Consider the following 21,459-nt stretch of genomic DNA (forward strand, 5'->3'; position numbering starts at 1 on the left):
GTTGTTTTTTGTAGATAAGGTGCAGAACTCTTGCCCACAGGATATTTTGGGCAGTGATTGTGGTTTGGCTCAAGAAATCAGTGGGCTGCCCACTGGGAGATTACCTGGAAGGTTATCACTACTTGCAAGTCTTATTTTCTGTAGACATCTGCTTTTAGCTGCTATTGAAAACAAGATATTTTGCTAGCAGGAATTTTGGTCTCAGCCAAGCAAGTTAGGTCTTATGTTTGACATTTTCTTAGAAACTGTCAGTGTTTGAGGAACTACACATCAGTGATGTCAAAACTACATTAAATAGCATTACAGAGTATTGGCTTGGGGTCTGGTGGGTAATAAAAGTCTTTACTGCAGCAGTATTATCTGTCTCTCAATGAGAAAAACAAGGACATGACCATTTTTCTAGTGTTTTCATCACATTTGATTGAAATAAGTCCTGTCATAGAATAATGAGTTTAAGAGATATTGTAAAAGTAATATTGCTTCTTATTGTCACACAGTACCAAGTGCAGTTAAGTATCTGAACTATAGTAGAGATTCTGAATCAATAACTGTTACCTGGCCAGCAGCCCAAAATAAATTTGACGGATATGTTCTTTCAATAAAGAGCAAGATCTTCAACAAAGAGAAGATGTTACCTTCTGGTGTAAGGTATGAGGATTACATTTTAGTGTTCAGCTATTTAAAAAATAACTAACATGAACTGAAAGCAGATATTTCATGCTATATTTACAATGAGCAGTTTGCAGTATTCAGTATTACTTGTATGGGATATATATTTGATGTTTCACTAGATACACACTACTGTAGCTATGTGAAAAAGGAACATTTAAGAATTCTATTTTTTTTAAATAAATGACATTTCGTATTGTATAAAGAAATAATACCAATAGTGATGTGAAGTAGATTATTAAGATACATGTATTTTAAAATCCTAAAGAAAATAATCTCTCTCTCTTTTTTTTTTTTTTTTTTTTAAACGTTTGTAGAATGTACAAACTTGAGAATCTTCTGCCAGGCTCTGATTTCTTAGTTAGCATTGTGACAACCAGTGGACTAAAAAGAAGTCACCCCACCTTTCTCAAGATTAGCACCTGTAGGTTCACAATTAATTTTTACATTTTATTGTTTTGTCTAAAAATATTTGATTCTTATTAAATACATGTAGGCATTGATTTAAATCAGTTAAATAAGTAACAGGATTAATGTTTCTGTATCTTTTCAAGTTCGACATCCTTAAAAGTTATCAAATAAATGAAAGGTTTTTCAATACAAGTAAATTTCCTACAAAGTTAATGGGATTATGCTGATAATTGAATCAGCGTGATGTTAGGATGATGGAACCTTCCTACAAAAATTCACAAACATTGCTTGTGTTTCTGACTCTGTCGCTAATATGTGAAGACTGAGTTTTTCACATTTCTCTTCAGTATAATATGAAATCTGTAACTACAGTGAACTATAAAGTAATGAATTACAGCAGTATTTCCTTCAATTCAGTATAAAATATTTTGCTGTTAAATTTTGCGTCTTCTCGTGCCCTTACCTCAGGTCCTGATCCACCAGCAGACTTGCAGGTGCTTGGGCAGGAAGAAAATACAGTATATTTGTCATGGAAACTACCAAGAGGAGGATTTGATAAGTTTCAGGTGAGACAAGAATGGGACCAAAAAACCAATTCAATCTTATAAAGTTCTCAATTAAATTATCATCCTGCATGTATAATATGATACATACATACAAACATATGTATAATGACATGTATCTACAACAGTAATTGTCTTTATAAACCATGTAATTATGGGAGGGAAATATTGCTTCTAGAGATGGTGAGGGTCTAATGTTTCATGGTTAGTATTACAGAGTGGCTTGTCATCATTAGCAATTTGAAGCATATCCTTTGCAACACTTAGCACAAAAAATAGAGTACTTCCAGTTCTCTGGTCAGAAATAATTCTCTGTGACATCTAAACACATGGTTTGTAGATCATGTTTCACTGGGACATTCAACCAGTCTCTTGTATCCTGTCTTTTGCAGCCTATCTTGTATTATCATTTGAAGTCACTGTATAAACATGGTCATACTGTCAACTCTTTGGTAATAAACTGTCTACTAGTGAACTTGTCATTTGAATTGATGAAAATTTCAAGGTGCCATCCTGTACTGTAACTTACTGTCTAGGATATTCTTCATTACATAGAAAAAACATGAAAGAAAGTACCTTGCTCTCATTGTCTTAAGTAGTTTATACTTCAATATTAAAGTGGCCAATTCTGCTTCCCACCCCACTGAAGTCTGAGTATTCTTAAGCATTATTAGCAGTTCTTCTCTCTTCATTAGTGTACAGCCGCATTGATCCGAATGAATAAAGCTGGACAGTTAGCCTACTCCAGCATCATTTGCTGATGCAGTTTAGAGTATTTTTACAAATTTCAAAGTTTAATTTGATTCTCTTGTTCATGTTCTGAAGCAGCTCAGATACACTTCTGTATGTGGTCAGGTTATTTTTATCATCCCATGGAAAGTAATTGTCATCTGTAATACTGATCTTTATGGCACTGTAATATTGCTTGGTATTGGTATCTCATACAGTAAGCAGCTGCATTAGACAGTGCTTTATCAGAATAAATGAGGTTGTCTATAAATCTTTAATAGGAAAGTCTTCAGTAGACTGGTTGCTTAGTGAAGTGCACCTGCATAAAAGGGATCATTTTACTAATCATTTAAAATTAATTGTCCCAACTCACCAACTTTCTATGCAATATACACAAAAAAAAAGAGTACACAAAAGAAACTTTCCTAACTTGATTATGCTAGATGTAAATTTTTAATCTATACCATTGCTTCTAGTATTTTGCAGTGCTGTAATTCTAATGAACTGATGACAGTCTCGAAGATTTAGTATGTATGAGGAGGTGTTGTGTCAGTACGATAAGTAGATACAATAAGTAGATGCCTAAGGGAACTGCAGTATTCCTTCCCAGATCCACAGCAGCTGAATCAAAGTTCATTCAGATCACCACTATGACCCCTCCACTCTTGGAAGAAATAATTGGTGAGCAGACAGAACACACTGATACAGACAGCTACAAACCATCTTGATCTATTAGTACTGCCACTTTCAAGAAACCCATGCAGGTATGCGTGCTGGGAATGTTTGTCTAGAGCCCTCCTCTGCAGGGCAGACATATTGTGCATCTTGCTTTTCACTAAAGCAGATGAGAAATAGTCCACAACAATGGTGTTCTATGTCTACAGAAAGGGCTATCACATGAATTTATTCCTTAACCTCAAGAGTTGTCTCGGAGGTCACAAGGAATACTCACAGCCTCTAGGAAATAAGGTGCCAAATTAAAACTGGTATCTGCAGCGCTTTTATTCTCTTCAGTGGCTCAAAGCAGTGAGTTTTCAAGGTATCCTCATGAGCAGAGATGAGTGGCTGTCTCCTTGGTGCTCATCAACTATTAATATATTATTGTATTAACATATCAGTCTATTAATATATATTTTTACTTATACTTTTTTACTTATAACTTCTTTTATAATATAGTTGATACATAATATATAATATTATTTCTTATATGATATTATATGTAAGTATAAATATATAACTAGAATAACATATACTTAATTATATTGGATATAAGTAATTACTCTTCTTCCATAGCTTTCTTATTGTCCGATGAATAACGGAAAGCTGTTTACCAAAACTGTCTATGATAGCAGAGCTGTAGTGACAAATCTGGTCCCTGGGATGGAATATACGTTTCAGTTAAGGACAGTTAAAGGCTGGGACTCCTCTGTGGCTGTGGAGAAAAATGTCATCACAAGTAAGGAAGCACCTCATCATTTGTGTATTTCTGAATAAAAGTAAATATGGATACAGAAGCATTTAAATCATTGCATGCAAGTGGTGCAAAAGGATAACAGTGTTTAAAATAAAGTTTAATTTTAGGGGGAAAATTTTGCTTTCTCTTGCTATAATTGCTTAAATAGGTTCCTTGATGAAGTCAGGAAGTCTAAACATAGTTTTAGATACCCATTTGAATAAAGAAATGGACTCTCAAAATTCTTCCAGCTCCAGCAAAGCAAGATACTGCCAGAATTACTTTGCATTTTGTTTATAATTGTTTCTGTATCTTTTAAGTTCTTGCAAACCCATGGTGTGAGATGTGAGGATTGCTCCAGTACAAGGCCATAGAAAGATTAAAAAAGTGGGAAGAAAAATTGTGCTTCCAACTATATAATGAGATCCAGAATATTAACACTGAGTCTTGCACACTGAGAAGATGTGTTTTCCAATGCTCCCTCCTGTGTTACTGCACAGGAAGAGAAGGGTTTGCTCGTAGAAGAAATTTGAAGGAATGGTTTTATATTGGCTTATGGCCTATGATCAAAATATACATCAACTCCTGGTTTTATATATGTGCGTATCTGACCCCTATCCCCTTTGAAGGGTTTTCTGTGGCTTGTTGGGGCTGTAATTCCTTAATTATCCAGAAGGCTCTGCAGATAGATTTTTAAAGATGAAAGAATCTCTGAAAAAAAAATGAAAAAATGAACTAGATCTTCAGAATTTTGTCAGTGGAAAATAAAAGAGAATAATCTTCATCTCGGTCCTAAAAATGCTCCTTTTCAGGCAAATATTTTCATGACAAGCCCTTAGAATTCCTTTCATATTGGATAATGCAGCCTGTAGTGGGATTATGCTTTTTTCTTTTTTTTTTTTTTTCCCCTAAGATGAACAATTTTCTAAAATCATATGTCCTATGAAGTAGAAAATGTTTAATTGAATACAATCACCACAAAGACTTCCTTTTCACTCTGATTCTCATTACTCAATGTTACTTCTCTAGCAGAAGATTTGATAAGTCTCTCCCATAAATTACTTAGTGCACAGTATAGCTACACTGCCAAGTTTTACTCTGAGTAACATGATGGAACTGGTTATTAGACAGGCATACAAACATACTTCTAAAATTTGCATTAGTATTTCATTAAGCTGTGAACCCCAAAATCATTTAAATAAAAAGCATTTATTTTCAAAAGCTGATATTTTTGTTACATTTTAAGAACTATGTATTAAAATTGTCTGTATCTGAATGACTTTACTATAGAACCAGCTGGGATCTGCAATTTGGCATTGAAAATGGTAAATACTTCCTCTGCAACTTTAACATGGAATCCAACCAAGACTAACTTCACATCTTATAAAGCATCTTTATCAAACACCACCTTTATAAGCAAGTTTACGATTCCAGGAGCAGTATCTAAATTCAGTCTTACAAATCTGACTGCTGGGGGTACTTATAATTTCACACTGCAAAGACTGCAAGACAATATTGAAGGAGCTCCTGCTTTCATTGAAATTGTATCAGGTCTGTACAGTATCCTATTTTTTCCACTTGCTCTCAATAGCTGTTTAACCTTGTATGTATCACTACTGGTTGTATAACATGGGAATTTCAAGAGAGGTTATATATAGCAGTTTACTGTGGTTGTGGACAAGCATTATCTATAATGTATGCAACTTACATCTAGTGATTCGCTACCAGCAATAATATTACTTATCTGTGCAGGTTGTCTTTTGACCATGTTTAGTGTCTTCTTTAATTTGCAGGTCTTTATCATGCAGAGAGTTGTGCACTTTCTGAACTTAACCTTAAATGTTTTCAGAGTTAAGGCTTTAGAATGTAAACTGTTCCATTTAAGGACTGTTTCTTATTAGATTTGCTCTTAAAACTTAATGGGGTAAAATCTCAATCTTGATGTTTGTCTACAGTTTTATTTAATGTAACAATGTAAAATACAGATGAAATTTAAAGACAAAAAGATGCACCAGGACTACCTTAAACAATTTCTGTTACTACTTTTCTGTACTTCTTTTAAAAGTTCTACTTGTGGCAATGACAGAGTGGTATGGGAGAGACCTGAGAAGTGTTGGAAGTTCTCGTTGACATTTCATGAGATGTGTCATGACACTTGCATGTGTACTTTTGGGATTGTGTGCTTCAGCTGTAGGTAGGGGTTTGAAACAAGAGTCTTTAAAATGAGTTTAAAGAGTCTTTAAAATGCAGAGATGTAGAGTTGGAAATCCTTATGTTTACTTTGAAGTGGTTGTCTTGAGAAAAAAACTATGAAGAAAAATCTTGCACATCTTTTATAAGTTGATCCATGACCACGATATTGTAATACTTAATCATTACTAATATTTTTTTATAATTCAGGGAATATTTGTGTCAGTTTGGTTGACTCATTTGTAACTGCTTTTGCTTAAATGTGATGAGATTATATCACAGTGGTGACCCTGCTGGTTTATAATGGTTAATTTTGGGAAAAATTATCATTTTGCATTTTGCATGCCATAGTCCATGATGTATCTACTCAACTTCAATGAATTATGTTAGTGAAATGCACAGGAAGTTGTTTTATGCTTCACACAGATGTGCTACATATTTTACACAAATATACCAGCAACTGCTGTTAAGAAGTGGATGTTAACATGTACATGAAATAGGTGTACAGCAGAAGAGCAGGTGCTATGAAGCTCAGGTGAACTGCATTCATGTTTGCACTGGTGGTATGGTTAAAACTGCAAGAGGGTAGAAGTAAGGTTTGGTTTTTTTTTTGCATCAGTGGAAGATGTAGTTCTCAATCACGGGGTAATAGAAGGACAGTTATTAGCTTCGTGGCACTACATTCCTCTTTCCATGAGGACTCTTCTAGGGTGTCTGCTACTGCTGATTCAGAAATAATGTGACTGAGGTAGATGGCTTTATGAACTACGATAACTCAGGGTTTAACCATGGGTTTATATAAAAGACCTGTACAGGCATAGTATCAATGGAAATAGTAGTACTAATGGTAACATTAGGACTTAGAATTTAAATAAGTGTAATAAAAGTAAGAAGTTGTGTTCTCAGTTACACTTGCAATTCTTTACGTGGATTTTTTTTTTCCTGCTAGTATTAAAATACATTTAAAAGTAATGAAAAGAAACAATCATATATGCAAGAAATAAAAATTGAGTATAAAAACCTGGTGATAACATTTGGATGCATGAATATTGCAGGTAGAATATTTGATGGCAGAGCTGTAGTGATCTGCTTGAAACTGTAGGGAAAAGAGTTCAGGAATGATATATAATCTGAATAGATTTATAGTAATCAAAAATGAGTGGAGCTCCTTCAGGATAAAAGAGATGTTATATTTAGACTGAAAAGAACATTATTAGTATATAAACAGTACAGAAGATATAGTCTGAATTCAGGAGAAGCATGTTAGTAAGGGAGTCAGAGGACAGTGCAAGGAAGTGGTACATCTGGCATGTGACAAATTGCATCTCTGATGGGGCTTGCTGTGTCAGGTGTGCAAAGGCACTGCTCTTAGCTATCTGCACTACAGCTATGTTCATGTGGATCAATAATACCATATTATAGATAAGCACTGTTTTAGTGAGCCACAGAGGAAGGTATAATATGATTCATTGGTAGGACTTGAGTGAATGATGTGGATTTAAAAGTGCCTGAAAGAGCAGAATAATAAGAAAGTGACATGATATTTCAGGAATATATGAAAACATGACTTTAATAAAAGGAGTCCAAAATAAATAGTTTGGAAACTCAAAATCCTGGAATTACTAGGATTTCATATATATGAAAAGTATTTAAAAAGAATTAACTATTTTGTAACAAGCAACAAAACAGAATATCTGTGGTAGCATTAGTTGAAAAAGCAAGTGTTAACTTGAAGGTTGAGTACAGCAGAAACACCGAGACTGTGCCGAGATTCTTGCTTAACCAAACAGTGGACTGAGATACCTGCATATATCTACACAGTATCTGCACTGCGTAGTTCACAGAATCACAGAATTACCCGGGTTGGAAGGGACCTCAAGGATCATGTAGTTCCAACCCCCCTGCCTAGCAGGGCCACCAAACATACACATTTACTAGATCAGGTTGCCCAGGGCCCTCGTAGTTCAGAGATTGTCAACCATATCTCAAAAGTAGTGCAACAGTTGTATTGTAAAATGCTGCTCTACAGGGGCTAATTAGCAATTATCCTTCTTGTAGTGAGTAAACTCTTTCTGGGTGCTTTTATATTCAGTTGTAACTACTTACATGTTTGTAAGGGATGTATTTAGTTTAACATCTTATATTTCACGTTTCTCTTTTAGAACCTGCAAAACCGGAAGGACTTAAATTCTTCAATATTTCATCAAATTCTTTTTCACTGTACTGGAGACTGCCATATGGACATGTAGACAGATTTCATGTGGATCTTATTCCTGACCATGGATCTGTTGTTATCTTAGATCTTGGAGTTAGAGAGTATCAAGTATGTGCTTTTATTACAGGACTTGCACGGCCAGTTTTTCCTTGTGCAGCGTACTGATGAGGAATGCAAGGTTACTTCCTTAGCTATTTAATGTAGTTGTGAACAGAAAAGTATTAATATAAAATTATTGAAAGTATGTTTCAGCATCCAGAGTTTGGGACCTTAAAACAGTTAGCGAATCTCTTTCTTTCTTTTTTTTTTTTTTCAAGTCTGCTATGAGGATACAGCCGGTCATCCAAGGGTTCATGAATAGTTTAACAAAGGAAGGGCAGAGCTATTGAGTAATACAGACTCATTAATTGTGTACTTGCCAGGAAGATCCGTGTTTAAATCATTAATGCAGGCGACATTTCGCTGCCGAGGCATCAAAAAGAAATAGGAGGACTTTTGGTTCTACAGTCTGGAAAATATAAGAATATTAACAGAAATAATGGCTGTTCTGGTTGGTTTGCTTTTGTTTTTTATTGGAACTACACAGATACAGGTATTTTGTATTAATGACTGTTTAAAAGCTTTTAATTGTGCTTATTTCAAATGATGGACTTACTTAACCATCAGAAAGTTGGAATCTTTACAAGACTAGCTTTGTGTTTATTCTTTCAAGAGGTGATTTTATAATTCTAAATATATACTTGGATGAGTACTTGCAGAAACACCTGGATAGATACACTGATAGGTGATTCTGTGAAAAAATTAATAGTTAATTTATTCTTTAATATTGAAAGTTATACAAATTATATTAAATGAGACAAAATGCTGTGCTGTAGTTAATAAATATGAATTGCTCTTCTTACTGTCACAAATGCTGTTGTATTTCTAAAAGCTCATTACCAGCCTTTTAGGTAATTACTCTTAGTAATACAGTGCTTAAAATTTCTGGGTTGGGCTTCTGTTGTTGTTGGTGAGTTATGGGGGGATGAGGCATTCATTTTCATGATTCTTGCTAACAAACAGATGTCATATTTTAGGCTGACTTTTATAACACTACACCTGGAACAACATACAACGTTACAGTTTCTACAGTTTCTTCTTCCACATACAGTTCGCCTGCCAGTAGAACAGTGACGACAAATGTCACAAGTAAGTTAAAAATGACTGCTCATGTTTTATATCTATTTTATAACAGTGATTTTTAAAAAATCATTATTTATTATTATGCATAATAGTATAGGTGAAATTGTAACTATTTTTTAACAATCACTGAAATTTTTAATCTTCTTTAAATGTAAAAAAACTATACCGAATCAGAGGTGTTCTGTTAGAGCGTGAGAATTTATCAGATATTTCAGAAGGAATCCTCGTTATGACTAGTGGTTGTATTCATCCATTAGCTTCCTATTTAAAATTAAAGACAGAGAGAGAGAGAGAGAAAGGAAGCAACAACAACAACAAAAAATAAATCCAAAACCACAAAGAAGAACAACTGGGAAATCTCTGAAATTTTATAATGTCCATGCATGTTACAGGAGACTTCTGAGATGTTACAGAAAAATTGTAGCTGTATCAGACGTATTTTATGAGTGTAAATTGTTTTATTTAATGAAAGGAAATGAAATTAAGCATGCTAGAATATCTGAAATATGAAGTTGGCATTATGCTCTGTTTTGTTTGCGTTGATGTTGATGTTGTGTTACATATTTTGCATTCTTAAAAAAGAATGTTCCTGAAGTACCAAATTCCATTTAATATATACGTATATATATCTGGTAACAGTATTGTAGCCAGAAACAAACAAACAAACAACAGAATGGAAAACAAACAAACAAATCTTATTAAACAGTAGATTAGTCTTCAAGTAGTTTTTCTTATTTTTGCTGGCAGATGATTTATTTTCTTCAGAGTAACTGTGAGAGTATCTCCATCATCTGGAAACTTAACTAAAGACTGTTTTTGACATATTATTTATTTATTTATTTTCAGATCCTGGGCCCCCTGCATTACTTGCAGGTGAAAGAGTTGGCTCTGCTGGAATTCTGCTGTCATGGAATACACCACAGCATCCAAATGGGAGAATTCTATCCTACATTGTTAAATATAAAGAGGTCTGCCCATGGATGCAAACAGCTTATACACAGGTCACTTCAAAACCAGATAGTCTGGAGGTTCTTCTAACCAATCTTAACCCTGGAACAACTTATGAAATTAAGGTAGGAGCTTTATGAATCCCTTTTAGTTTGAACTCTCCCTTGCTGTACATTGTATGAAGCTATGTTAAGTGCACTGATTTCTGATGCACATGGTTAATAACTTGTGCTGCATGACAAAATCTACATAGCAGGTATTTGTTTTCTTCGGTGGTTTTTAAGTATACTTAAAGCATTTTCTTACCACACCTGTTCTAAAGCATAGCTTCTTCTATTAATAGTCTTACAAATATATCATATGCGGGTGGTGGAGGGTACAGAGCCTAGCTTGGAATTTTCAAAAATACCTAAACACATCATCTTCACTGAGATTTAGTCTTTCAAATCACCGGCACATTTTGGATATGACACATAGGTTTCTAAATCACCTCATCCAAGTCCATAAAAGCATGTACATGTGTAATCCTTCATTTGATTTTAAACTTAATTAGTTAAAGAAGGGATTTTCTGGCCTGAATCTGTTTGTTAGCATCTAAAATCTTGCTCACTTTCTGATCAAGAAGTGTTTTCCTAGTGCTGAAATAAAATGCAGGCTTCTTCCCATATTGCAAACACACACACATATGACACATTCTCACCCCAGCTATGTACTTGTGATGGGGAATGCCAACAGCTTCACTGATTGGACACAAACATGCACACACAGCTACACACTTGATGAAAAAGTTCCTTTTTATTTACTCACCTTTGTATTTTCCCATGTATTTGTGTGTGGCCTGTAAACACCTTAGCCTGGTTTCCCAAAGCCTGAATGTTTTACCTGTTATCATTTCCTGAAATAAAAAAATGTTGTGCCTTTCTATGTCCTTCCCATAGATTGTATTGCTTAGATATTCACAGGAGGTATCTACTGTCAAAAACAGCACAGGTATTTTAATGAGTTCTTTATGTAGAATTTGGATTAGGCACTCGTGATCCATCTCTAAAGTCTTCAAGTGTAAATAACTTTAAATGGACAGAAATGCATTATTGATCCTCTTGGCAACATTTGCCATGAATTTCTTTGCCACTTTCACAAGAACCTTGGATAGGCGCTTCTTTTTAGTGTCAAGAATATAATGAAAGAACATGTTTAGTTTGTTTCACACCATGTAATATGAATTCACACCATGGCAAAATATTAGATTTGTCAGTCAAGGAATAGAACTGTGCAGTAATCCTTTGTAATGATGATGCACACATGTAAGAAAGTAGAAGTCTAATTACAGCTTGCTACTGTAGGGTAATAGCTTGCTGTGAATCTTGTAGTGATGACCTTGCTGGTGAAAAGCAGCAATGTTTAGCCTTTGGTCTGCCTCCAATCATCTCTTGAAAAAGAAATTAAATAATCAGCTCCTATTAGGAAAAAAAAAAAAAAAAGTATTTAGACTAAGTTCATTAATCTGCTCAGATAGATAAAGTTATTAAGATAGTTCAGTTTATTTGCTTGAGATTCACTTTTGCAGGTTTTGCAAATTCTCTTCTTTGTTCTTCTTTGGGAAAGCTGTAGGGCATTTCCATCTTCTTTTACTTTGCAGTGATTTGTCTTTGGCTCTTATATTTGGGGGGCTTTTCTCCTCATTACTAGTCTTTTAGCCATAGATTTTAGAGGTGAATTTGACTCATGAAAGTGACTTTAGACCCAACTATACTGGGCTAGCAGGAACCACGTGGCTTTTGGCATGAGAGACTAAAAGTCTGCCTGCGAGCAGAGGATTGTTACACTGTCTGCTGCTTTGGTAGGCTGCCCCACTAACTGACCCACCAGCAATCTCACAGAGTCAGTCCACTCAGATGAAAATGTGTGTCCAAAAAGAAACGTTAAATATTTTCCTTGTCTTGAGTAATTTATTTTTCTGCTGGTATTTTTAGGACTTTTTTGAGGGGGGAGTAGAGTGTGGTTTTTTTGGGGGGGGAGTTTGCTGTGTCATTTAAAAGCTCTTCATTTTTGCATGGATGAAAATTTGTTATTGTTTTTACCTGGCTTGTTCTTGCTAAATTCCTTCTGGTATGTATCATGATGGTACAGTTCAAAATAGCATCTTATAAGCTTTGAATGTGGACTTCCAGTCTATTTCTAACAGCCCAGGCTTGATTTTGTTTCTTTACATCTGATGAAGAAACATTTGTAAAGAAACAGTAGTTAAAAGTGATTATTTGTTATATGTTTGAGGATTATTTGTGTGTTTGCAAAATTTTGGGCACCTGATCACTAATAAATTCGTAAAACTATTCAATGAAGTAACATTTTCTCTAACCATCAAATAATTAGGGTCAACACAGTACTTCAAAGCACAAACGTTTCTACTCCTTCCAAATTTGAATGACAATTACTTGAACTATGTGAACTTTTTGTATCCACAAAGTAACCTTGTTGTTTTGGGTTTTTTTTAACACACTTCCAAACGTTTTGCTGTAATGTCACCCTGTGGCATGATCACCTCGCGGTTTCTAAAAGCTAATTGTATATTTCACAAACATCTATTTAATCTTCAAAACCAGTCAGTGTGTATAGTTGACACCTTTACCATGCAAAATTTTGTATTCTTCTGTCATGTTGCCCTGGACTTTTTCTTCAAACTGCAAATCTCAAACTGGAAGACTTTCAGTGTATCACTCAGTTTTCTGGATTCTTTCTACCCTATCTGTTTTGATCATTTGTATGTTTATGGTTTGAAAGCTGGTAGGTGAAACTCTCCTTCTCCTTAAGATATTCGTAGTTCCTGTACATCCTGCAGGTTCTCTAATTTGATTTCTTTTTTTTCTTTAGGTTGCTGCTGAGAACAGTGCTGGTGTTGGAGTATTTAGTGCTCCTTTTCTTTTCCAGACTGCAGAAAGTGGTAATTTTAACAAACCTGCTTATTAGAGCTGCTCTAATTTGCTAAAATACAGCATCTCTGATGCTTCATATTTGTGCAAATTCTGATACATTTAGAAGAAAATCCTGATTCTTTCTGTGTTTTCTCACTGAATGGAAAATGGTGCTCTTTGTCCTATTTGCTAGTAACAGGATGTAACATTTGGAGGTTCTCATATGAAAACTCTGTTTCTCTTGGTGTTTTTCTATACAAGTTTCTAGGTAGACTGCTTCTAGAAAGTAGTGTCAGAGGAGAGCAGAACTATTTATGAATTACACCCATCAGTTAATGCCTGCAGCAGTACCAGGAGATTGGGTGTACTAGGATCAGTTCTTGTGTCAGGCTGTATTTGTTCAGTGACTAAGTCAAAATACCTTCTTTAAAAAGCCCAGCACAGAATATGTTTTTATTCTGAAGTTTTATCCTAAGTTTTTATATTCCAGTTCTAAAGAAAAAAGGGTGAAAAAAGGCACAAGTGATATGAAAATATGACTTGATGAATTCAAAAATTAAAAAAAAAAAGTACATTTTTATGCTAAATTTCCGTAATTTTTACAAATTTACCATTTATAGCCTTGCTTTTCCAAACCCTTTGGGAACAACTGAACCTTGCCTGCCAGTTCTACTGAGGTGTACAAGTCTAATTGAAATAGAGAAATTGTGTTGCTGTTGTGGTGATTGTCCCCTCAGTGTTTGGGGCTCTAGTCTGATATCCATAGCAGGACAAACTGTAATGTCATATATAATGATAATTAAAGGCAGGAAGACATTCTGCATGACATTTCTGAGATAACAGTGTATTATTATAAAACGAGATATGAGAAGGTGTAGCTATCTTGGAGAAGCTATGCAAATCATTGTTCTTCACTATTATGTAACAAACTGCTCACAGAAAACCAGACTTCAACAGACTCCTTTTACTTGTAGTTGGCAGGGGACAATACTAGCACTAGCATTTTTCAATGCAAGAACTTCAGCTTTTTGCATTTTGAAACTTTCTGTTCACATTCTATTAAAGGTAAAACCCTTATTATTAATGTAATTGGAAGGCCTTTTGAAATTGAGGTGAGAGCTGTATGTCACTCTCATACTATTCTTTTAAGCTATTGCTGTGATGGTTGAAGAGATGCCAACAACTTGATCAAAATGAGATTCAGTTTAAAGTAGTAAAGTTATCTAGAAAAAGTTAACAAGAGTGGATAGCTGAGTGGACAGTCTGGTTTTCAACATACAAAGGGTTTTTTTGAATTGGTCTAACTAAAATTGCTATTTTCCATGTAAGATCACTGAATACAGTACAGCAGAAATATCTGAAATGTGACAGGTTCTTCAGGTACTGTAGTACTAAGTGATAATGAAAATCATTTTAGATCATGGTAGATTTGATTCTGAAACACGTATTTAATGAGAAAAAAAGTATGTCTCTGCTTTTCTTTGTTTTGTTTTCAAGCTCCAGGTAAAGTAGTGAATCTCACAGTTGAAGCCTTAAATTATTCAGCTGTAAATCTGATCTGGTTTCTCCCTCGACAACCAAATGGAAAGATAACTAGTTTCAAGATTAGTGTGAAACATGCAAGAAGTGGAATTGTAGTGAAAGATGTCTTGGTCAAAGTAGAAGACCTTCTGTCTGGGAGATTACCAGAATGTAATGTAAGTGCTATAAACCTTTTAAATTAGAAATAGACTGAAGCTACAGAATATAATAAATGTTGAATTTTGAGATCATTTGGAGGTTTGCTTTTCAGAACAATCCCCAGTACTTTACAAAGTTAGGCCCAAGGAATGATATAATGCATGAAGAAAAGACTTTGTGTCCAAAGCAGATTAAGTAGAGAATTTCATCTTGAAGTGCTCAGTTTAATCCAGCAACAATGTCAAGAAAGGGTCAATTAATTGATATATTTTTAACAGAAAAGTGTGGAATAAATAAATTTGACGTTTCAGTTTCAGTTTCTAATTTTTACAGCATTCACTTTGAAAATAATGTGTTGTTTCTGTCACTGTAGAGGCACAGTATTGTTAATCTTTCATTTGCAAAGCTTTGTTTCAAGGGGTGTCTGTCTTTCCTTGATCTCTATATACCTAACAGTTACATGGCATGCATTCTGTTAATAATATTTCGTATTTGTCTTACTAGGATAACAGTGAATCATTTCTGTGGAGTACTACCACTCCTTCAACTACTTTTGGCAAATCCACAATTCCTTCAAGTACTACAGTTACAGCAAGTACAGAAGCACCTAGTCAAATGAGCTCTGTTTGGAACGAACCCATTAGTTTCATCATAACTAACCTGAGGGCATATACCACCTATCTTTTTGAAGTCTCTGCAGTTAACACTGAAGCAGGTTACATTGACAGCGCAATTGTCCGAACACCGGAATCAGGTATATATTATTTTCTAAAGTGAATAAAGTTCTCACATTTATAGAAAAATGAAGAAATGTAGGCATTCGCTTACAGTGAAAAGTCAAAGGAATCAAAGTATGCTCAGAACAGATGATTCTTTTCAATTTTGTGAAAAATGAAGGATAATTCAGTAACTTCAATTAATAGTGCAATGGAATGAAACTTAAAAATAAACTAGAAGGGAAAGGTTGTCAGTCATAGAATTAAAAATGCATGTATTTTGTATACATAGGCAATAAGCTTAAAGCTTCTTTGCATTTGGGGGGGTGGGGGTGGAGGGAAAGCAGTATAAAGAAAACTCCTTTCCCATGATTCCACAGTTTGGTGCTATTGCAGAATTTGGGTGAATGCTGAAGAAATCTCTAAGCACTGGAAAAATTGGTTTTTGGATTAGTCAAAGTACTCTAAGAAGTTAGAATTGAAATTGAAGCTTATCCAAGAGCAGAAGTTACTGCAATAATGGGCAATAGTGTTAATACAGCCATACTAGAAAACTATTGTTTCCAGAGGATTGTTATTCTGGCTTTTTGTTTGCTAGAACAATCTTTTTTTGTCTGACACGGTTTGGTGTTGCTGGGCTGCTCTTTCATTCATCAGACAGTTATAGCACCATTCAAATGCTTCAGAAAGGGATCAGCTTCTGTGGTTGCTTTAATTCACATGAATAGTTCCATGAAAAAACAAGGTGCAATGTTTTTGCAGTCTTAATTGTATCTGTTTTTGAAGGTTTGGAGAATAAAATATCACCAGTGCTCTCAGAAATCAGCTATATGAGGTAATCTGTATTAAAAAAAACCTGCTTGAGAAAGAAAATCTTACTCCATGTGATCTCTACATTGCTGAGCATCACAGTAGTATTTGAGCATCTTCTGTATGTAATCTGTATGTAATTAGTCTATGATAAACTTGATAAAATTCCTGACAAATGTATGTTTTAAGGATTGTATACTACCAGTTCTTTTGATACCTTATGCAAGAATCATGTTTCGAAAAGAACAGAATAAAATTAAGACATTTTAATGAGCTGTGCTTTTAATGTAAGTTTTCTTCAGTGCATTTAATGTTTATACTCAAAATGAATTGTCTGCTATGTGATTCTTGGGAATTCTAGATATAAATTATTTTATATTCAAAGACTTTTTCTGAAATTAAGTTCCAGAAGATCCACCACAAAATTTTGCCAAGATCAACATTACAGCAAAGTCTTTCTCAGTGATGTGGGATCCACCAACCATAGTAACGGGAAAATTTAGTTACAGAGTTGAGCTGTATGGGCCATCTGGTAGGTCTAAATGGATTGTTTATTTATTTATTTATTGTTTATATGTCCTTACACTTGCATTCTTAGTGTCAATATTAGTGGAGAAAGAAAATTTGGAAGCACTGCTAATGTATCCTTTTCAGTATTAGAATGATTAGCACTTCTTAGATAACTTTTGAACCTGCCCATTATAAGGACTGGTACACAATGAAATTCATATTAGGTATTCTTAATGGTAGAGGAAACCAGTTCCTCTCACTCTTTCTGAAAAATGGGAAGCTAAGCTCACAGCTAAATTAGAATGCACATATATTCAAATCCTTCTGTATCTTACATTTACTCTTTTTTTTTTTCTGTTAAATATTTCTGGAAGATTTTAATCTCTGTATAGTTTGAGTCTCTTTTGGAATATTTGTATTTGTTCTTTAACTCAGATGTGGTTAAAAAGACAAGGTCATAGGGGTATATAACTATGTACTGCTAAAGAGGTGAACGAGCTGTCTACTAAATGCTTTTATAGAACGATATAGGATAAGCAAGAGAAAGTAGTTTATAGACAGCAACAATAATTAAAGAAGTAGATAATCTCCTTCTCTTAGAAGCCATATGTATTTTAGGTTTCTTTGTTTTGTTGTTATTGATTTTTGGTTTTTTTTTAAGGTGTTTAGTATTATTTCCAATGAGGAAATTCCAGATTATCTTTTTCAGAAACAATTTGGCATTTAATCTTCCTTAAAAATAGCCCTGTTCAGTATAAGCAAATGATGAACTGTTTTATTTCTGAGCTACAGTCTCTTCATTTTCATTCCAGGACATATTCTGGATAACAGCACAAAAGATCATAAGTTCGTATTTCATAACCTTGTGCCATTTACAATGTATGATGTGTATGTCGGTGCAGAGACAAGTGCTGGTGTGGGACCAAAGACAAACCTTACAGTTTTCACTCCTGCAGATGGTAAGTAAGTATACAGAAATAAATAGGCTGTACATATAACTGGTATCACTTTTTTTCTTCAAAGACATTTAGTTTCCTTGCAACAGAAGGAATGGAGGTATTGAAATAGGTATCTAATAAACTAAGAAGAGAAATGAGCTGAAAACCTATTATGTTGATTTATTTTTCCAACTTTATTTTGGTGTTCATACAAGGTCACAAAATTTATTTGCTAATAGAAGCCTTTTTAGAGGGTGTGAAAGAAAGTACCTTCTGCCTGAGCAAAAGTAGTCTTTTAGGTATGGAAATTAAGTTGCAGGTCACCCTTGTAATCGTTAGATGGCAGCAAGTGGTAGGGAAATAACATTGCAGGGCATCACTAGGATCGCTTTGTTCAACCCTGAAATCTCATTGGACTGGTTTCCTGCAAATCCAGGGTCTCTCACCTTTACAAGAAGGAGGGAAACACTGAGATTTTGGCCTGGAGCAAAGTGCTTATTAGTTCTGCTTCAGAGTCTCCCCTGTGCCATGATTTGAGAGTTTGTGCTCCCAATAGTTCACTCCTCAGGGTTCAGTCCTTTGCGTGTGTTTTCTCTCAGCTTTTTATTTCATACTTGTATGACACTGATGAATACAGAATTAAGTTTTTATTATCAATGTACTTGAGAGTCTATACTTAGAATAAGGCCTACTTGCAGTGCATTGACTTATGTAGAACTATCCTAATTTACATCACTTGGCCATAGTAATGCGTATGTCATATATGTGGGAAAAAGAACAGAATTATTATTTTTAGAAATGCGACTTGTTTTGAAACAAACACGTAAAGTAACTTTCTTTTTGTGTAGATGCAACTCAGAGGATAAGAATGTGAAATTTTTTTTAAATGCCTATTGTACTTTGCTTACAGTCTTGGAAAAAAAAAAACAACTTATAATAATTGGATATTTGCGATTGAATCAATTTTCTTCTTGAAAATTTAGTCCCAGGTGCTGTATCTGATTTACATCTAGTAGAAGTGGAAGCTACATATATAAAAATTGTTTGGAGAAAGCCACAACAACCAAATGGAATCATTACCCAGTACAGAGTTAAAGTGCATGTGCAAGAAGAAGAAGTTACACTGGAAAACATTATTCTCACTGGAAAAAATAAGGTACTTAGCTTTTCTTTTTTTTGATAGAGATTTCTTTGCTAGATTAAATCTGGTTCTCTGCCTTGCTCAGTAGGTACAGTATGTGAAATTAGCTGCCTCAGAAGAGTTGTTAATGTTTTTAAATTCCAGCTTCCCCATGCCACCCTTTCTCTGGCTGTGTTTGAAAGAGATTCCAAGGCTTCTATTTGTACTGCGTGAAAATCATAAATAATTCTGGAGAAATCCAGATCCTGAATTTTGTAGTTACTGAGATGAGACTCTGTAGCCAACCAACAATATTATTTTCACTTTTTAGTTCTCTTCAGCATAACAGTTCTCAGCATACCTAACAGAAGAGTATAGGTGCCTAGATCAGTAAATAACCACTCAAGAAAACTTCCAGATGTGATGAGAATCCTATGGAGAAGTGAATTCAGCAGAAGTCTCCTAGAGCTGTCCAAGTGCTTTGCTTCCAACGCAGGCACTCTGGGTCTTCCACCCCACATCTCCATCCTTGAATTAAAGTGTCTGACACTACATGCTAAATTCCATGTTATGGATGTAAGGATATCTGCACATAACATACAAATACTTCGACCTGGGCCATTTTGAGCATGCTGCATGGAACTGTAGATACTTAGCAAGTTTCAGCTCAAGACAGTTCTTTCTCAGTTAAGGCTTTTCTGTAAATCTTAGTGTTGAGCATAGCTGCCAAAACTTTGCCTAATTCCTCGTTTAGAAACTGCCCTTTCTTTGGATCTGACACAGAATGTTTTTGATACACAGTTTAGTGAAGGTGTTCTCTTTCAAGTTGCATATTATGCATTAAATAGAGACCTGGAGCTAAATGTTTACAAAGGGGCAGGGGGAAAAAGATGAGGGTAAGGATTCATTTATTAAACCATACTAAGATCCTTGAAAAGCAAAATTATGTAACCCTATAATTAAAGATTATATCATAGTACATGCAGAAAAGATGGGAAATTGTCTACACAGACGTACTCTAATGCTGGGATTTCCTAATTTGTGAATTCTTAATTTAGAATCACTGATGTTTTCTAAAGCTTACTGAATTTAGTTTGGTAATTAAAGAACAAAACAAATCATATCAAACATTATTTAAAGCCTCAGAGACAGAAGTTATTTCCATGTGAGTACTGTTTTACTTTAAGAGGTTGGTGAAAATGAGGCACGTATGTCTTTTGCCTGCTGGTACTTAGGTGAGATATTTGGCTGTGGTTAATCTAACCTAGTTAAAATAATAATAATAATAAAATATCACAGAATGACTTAATTTGGAAGGAATGCAAAGATCACCTGTTCCAACTCCCTTGCTGATCAGGCTGCCCAGGGCCCCATCCAGCCTTGCTTTCAACACTTCCAGGAATGGAGCAGCCACAGCATCTCTGGCATCTTCCAGTGCCTCACCACCCTCTGAGCAAAGAATTTCTTCCTAACATCTAATCAGAATTTCTCCTTTTTTAGTTAAAAGCCATTCTCCCTTGTCCTAGGACTATTCGACCATATAAACAGCCAGTCTCCTTCCTGCTTATAAGCTCTCTACAAAGAAGGCCACAGTGAGGTCTCCATGGAGCCTTCGCTTCTCCAAGCTAAACAAGCCCAGCTTTCTCAGACTTCCTTTATAAGAGAGGTGCTCCAGCCCTTTGATTATCTTCTTGGCCTCTGCACCTTCTCTGACATCTCTACATCTTCCTTGTGCTGGAGGCCTGGGCATAGTACTTCAGATGGGGCCTCACAAGGGCAGAATAGAGGGGGACAGTCACCTTCCTCTCTCTGCTGGTCATCCCTCTATTGATGCAGCCCTGTTGGCCTTCCAGGCTGCATATGTGCACTGCTGGCTCATGTCCAGCTTTGCATTCACTAAGACCACCAAGTTCTTTTTGACATAGCTCCTTTCAGTGAGCACTTCAGTCTGTACTTGTACTTGGCCTTATTAAACCTCATTAGGTTCACATGGGCACACTATTCAAGCCTGTCCAGGTCCCTCGTGATGGTAGTCCTTTCTTCTGTGGTGTCAAATGCACCATTCATCTTCGTGTCATCTACAGACTTGTTGAGGGTACACTCAATCTCACTGTCTGTGTAGCTGATAAAAATAAAAAAGATTATTGATAAAAAACAGCTTCTTTGTCTCCACATTCCACCTGAGTTTTGTCTCTTTTCAGCTTTTATTATGCAGAAAAGTTCGCAGTAGTAATTTCTCCCCTTAAGTCTACTTGCATCCCTTTCCAAATTTGTCTTTTGCCTGCCCTTGTCTTAGTGACATTTACATCACTTGCCTCCCTTTCATTCTTCTTTTCCACATATTTATTCCCCTTTTTAAAACTCGTCTTAATTCATTAGTGTCTGGTTTTCTCACACTTTCATCTATACCTTA

General features: G+C 35.1%; 1 protein-coding gene across 1 annotated transcript in view; it reads left to right on the forward strand.

The window, feature by feature from the left end:
• PTPRQ (protein tyrosine phosphatase receptor type Q) overlaps nucleotides 1-21,459 on the forward strand; it is a 110,971-nt gene that overhangs the window by 13,055 nt on the left and 76,457 nt on the right. Inside the window, exons 13-26 of the mRNA XM_085537687.1 lie at nucleotides 498-648; nucleotides 987-1,093; nucleotides 1,549-1,646; nucleotides 3,666-3,828; nucleotides 5,116-5,376; nucleotides 8,178-8,338; nucleotides 9,307-9,418; nucleotides 10,259-10,485; nucleotides 13,232-13,301; nucleotides 14,770-14,969; nucleotides 15,457-15,706; nucleotides 16,882-17,010; nucleotides 17,801-17,947; nucleotides 18,910-19,082. Coding sequence (XP_085393813.1) covers nucleotides 498-648; nucleotides 987-1,093; nucleotides 1,549-1,646; nucleotides 3,666-3,828; nucleotides 5,116-5,376; nucleotides 8,178-8,338; nucleotides 9,307-9,418; nucleotides 10,259-10,485; nucleotides 13,232-13,301; nucleotides 14,770-14,969; nucleotides 15,457-15,706; nucleotides 16,882-17,010; nucleotides 17,801-17,947; nucleotides 18,910-19,082 — 2,249 coding nt within the window. The remainder of the gene's footprint in view (nucleotides 1-497; nucleotides 649-986; nucleotides 1,094-1,548; nucleotides 1,647-3,665; nucleotides 3,829-5,115; nucleotides 5,377-8,177; nucleotides 8,339-9,306; nucleotides 9,419-10,258; nucleotides 10,486-13,231; nucleotides 13,302-14,769; nucleotides 14,970-15,456; nucleotides 15,707-16,881; nucleotides 17,011-17,800; nucleotides 17,948-18,909; nucleotides 19,083-21,459) is intronic.

This window comes from Coturnix japonica, chromosome 1, assembly GCF_054131305.1.
Source record: "Coturnix japonica strain WE chromosome 1, WE-NBRP24, whole genome shotgun sequence".
Lineage (NCBI taxonomy): Eukaryota > Metazoa > Chordata > Aves > Galliformes > Phasianidae > Coturnix > Coturnix japonica.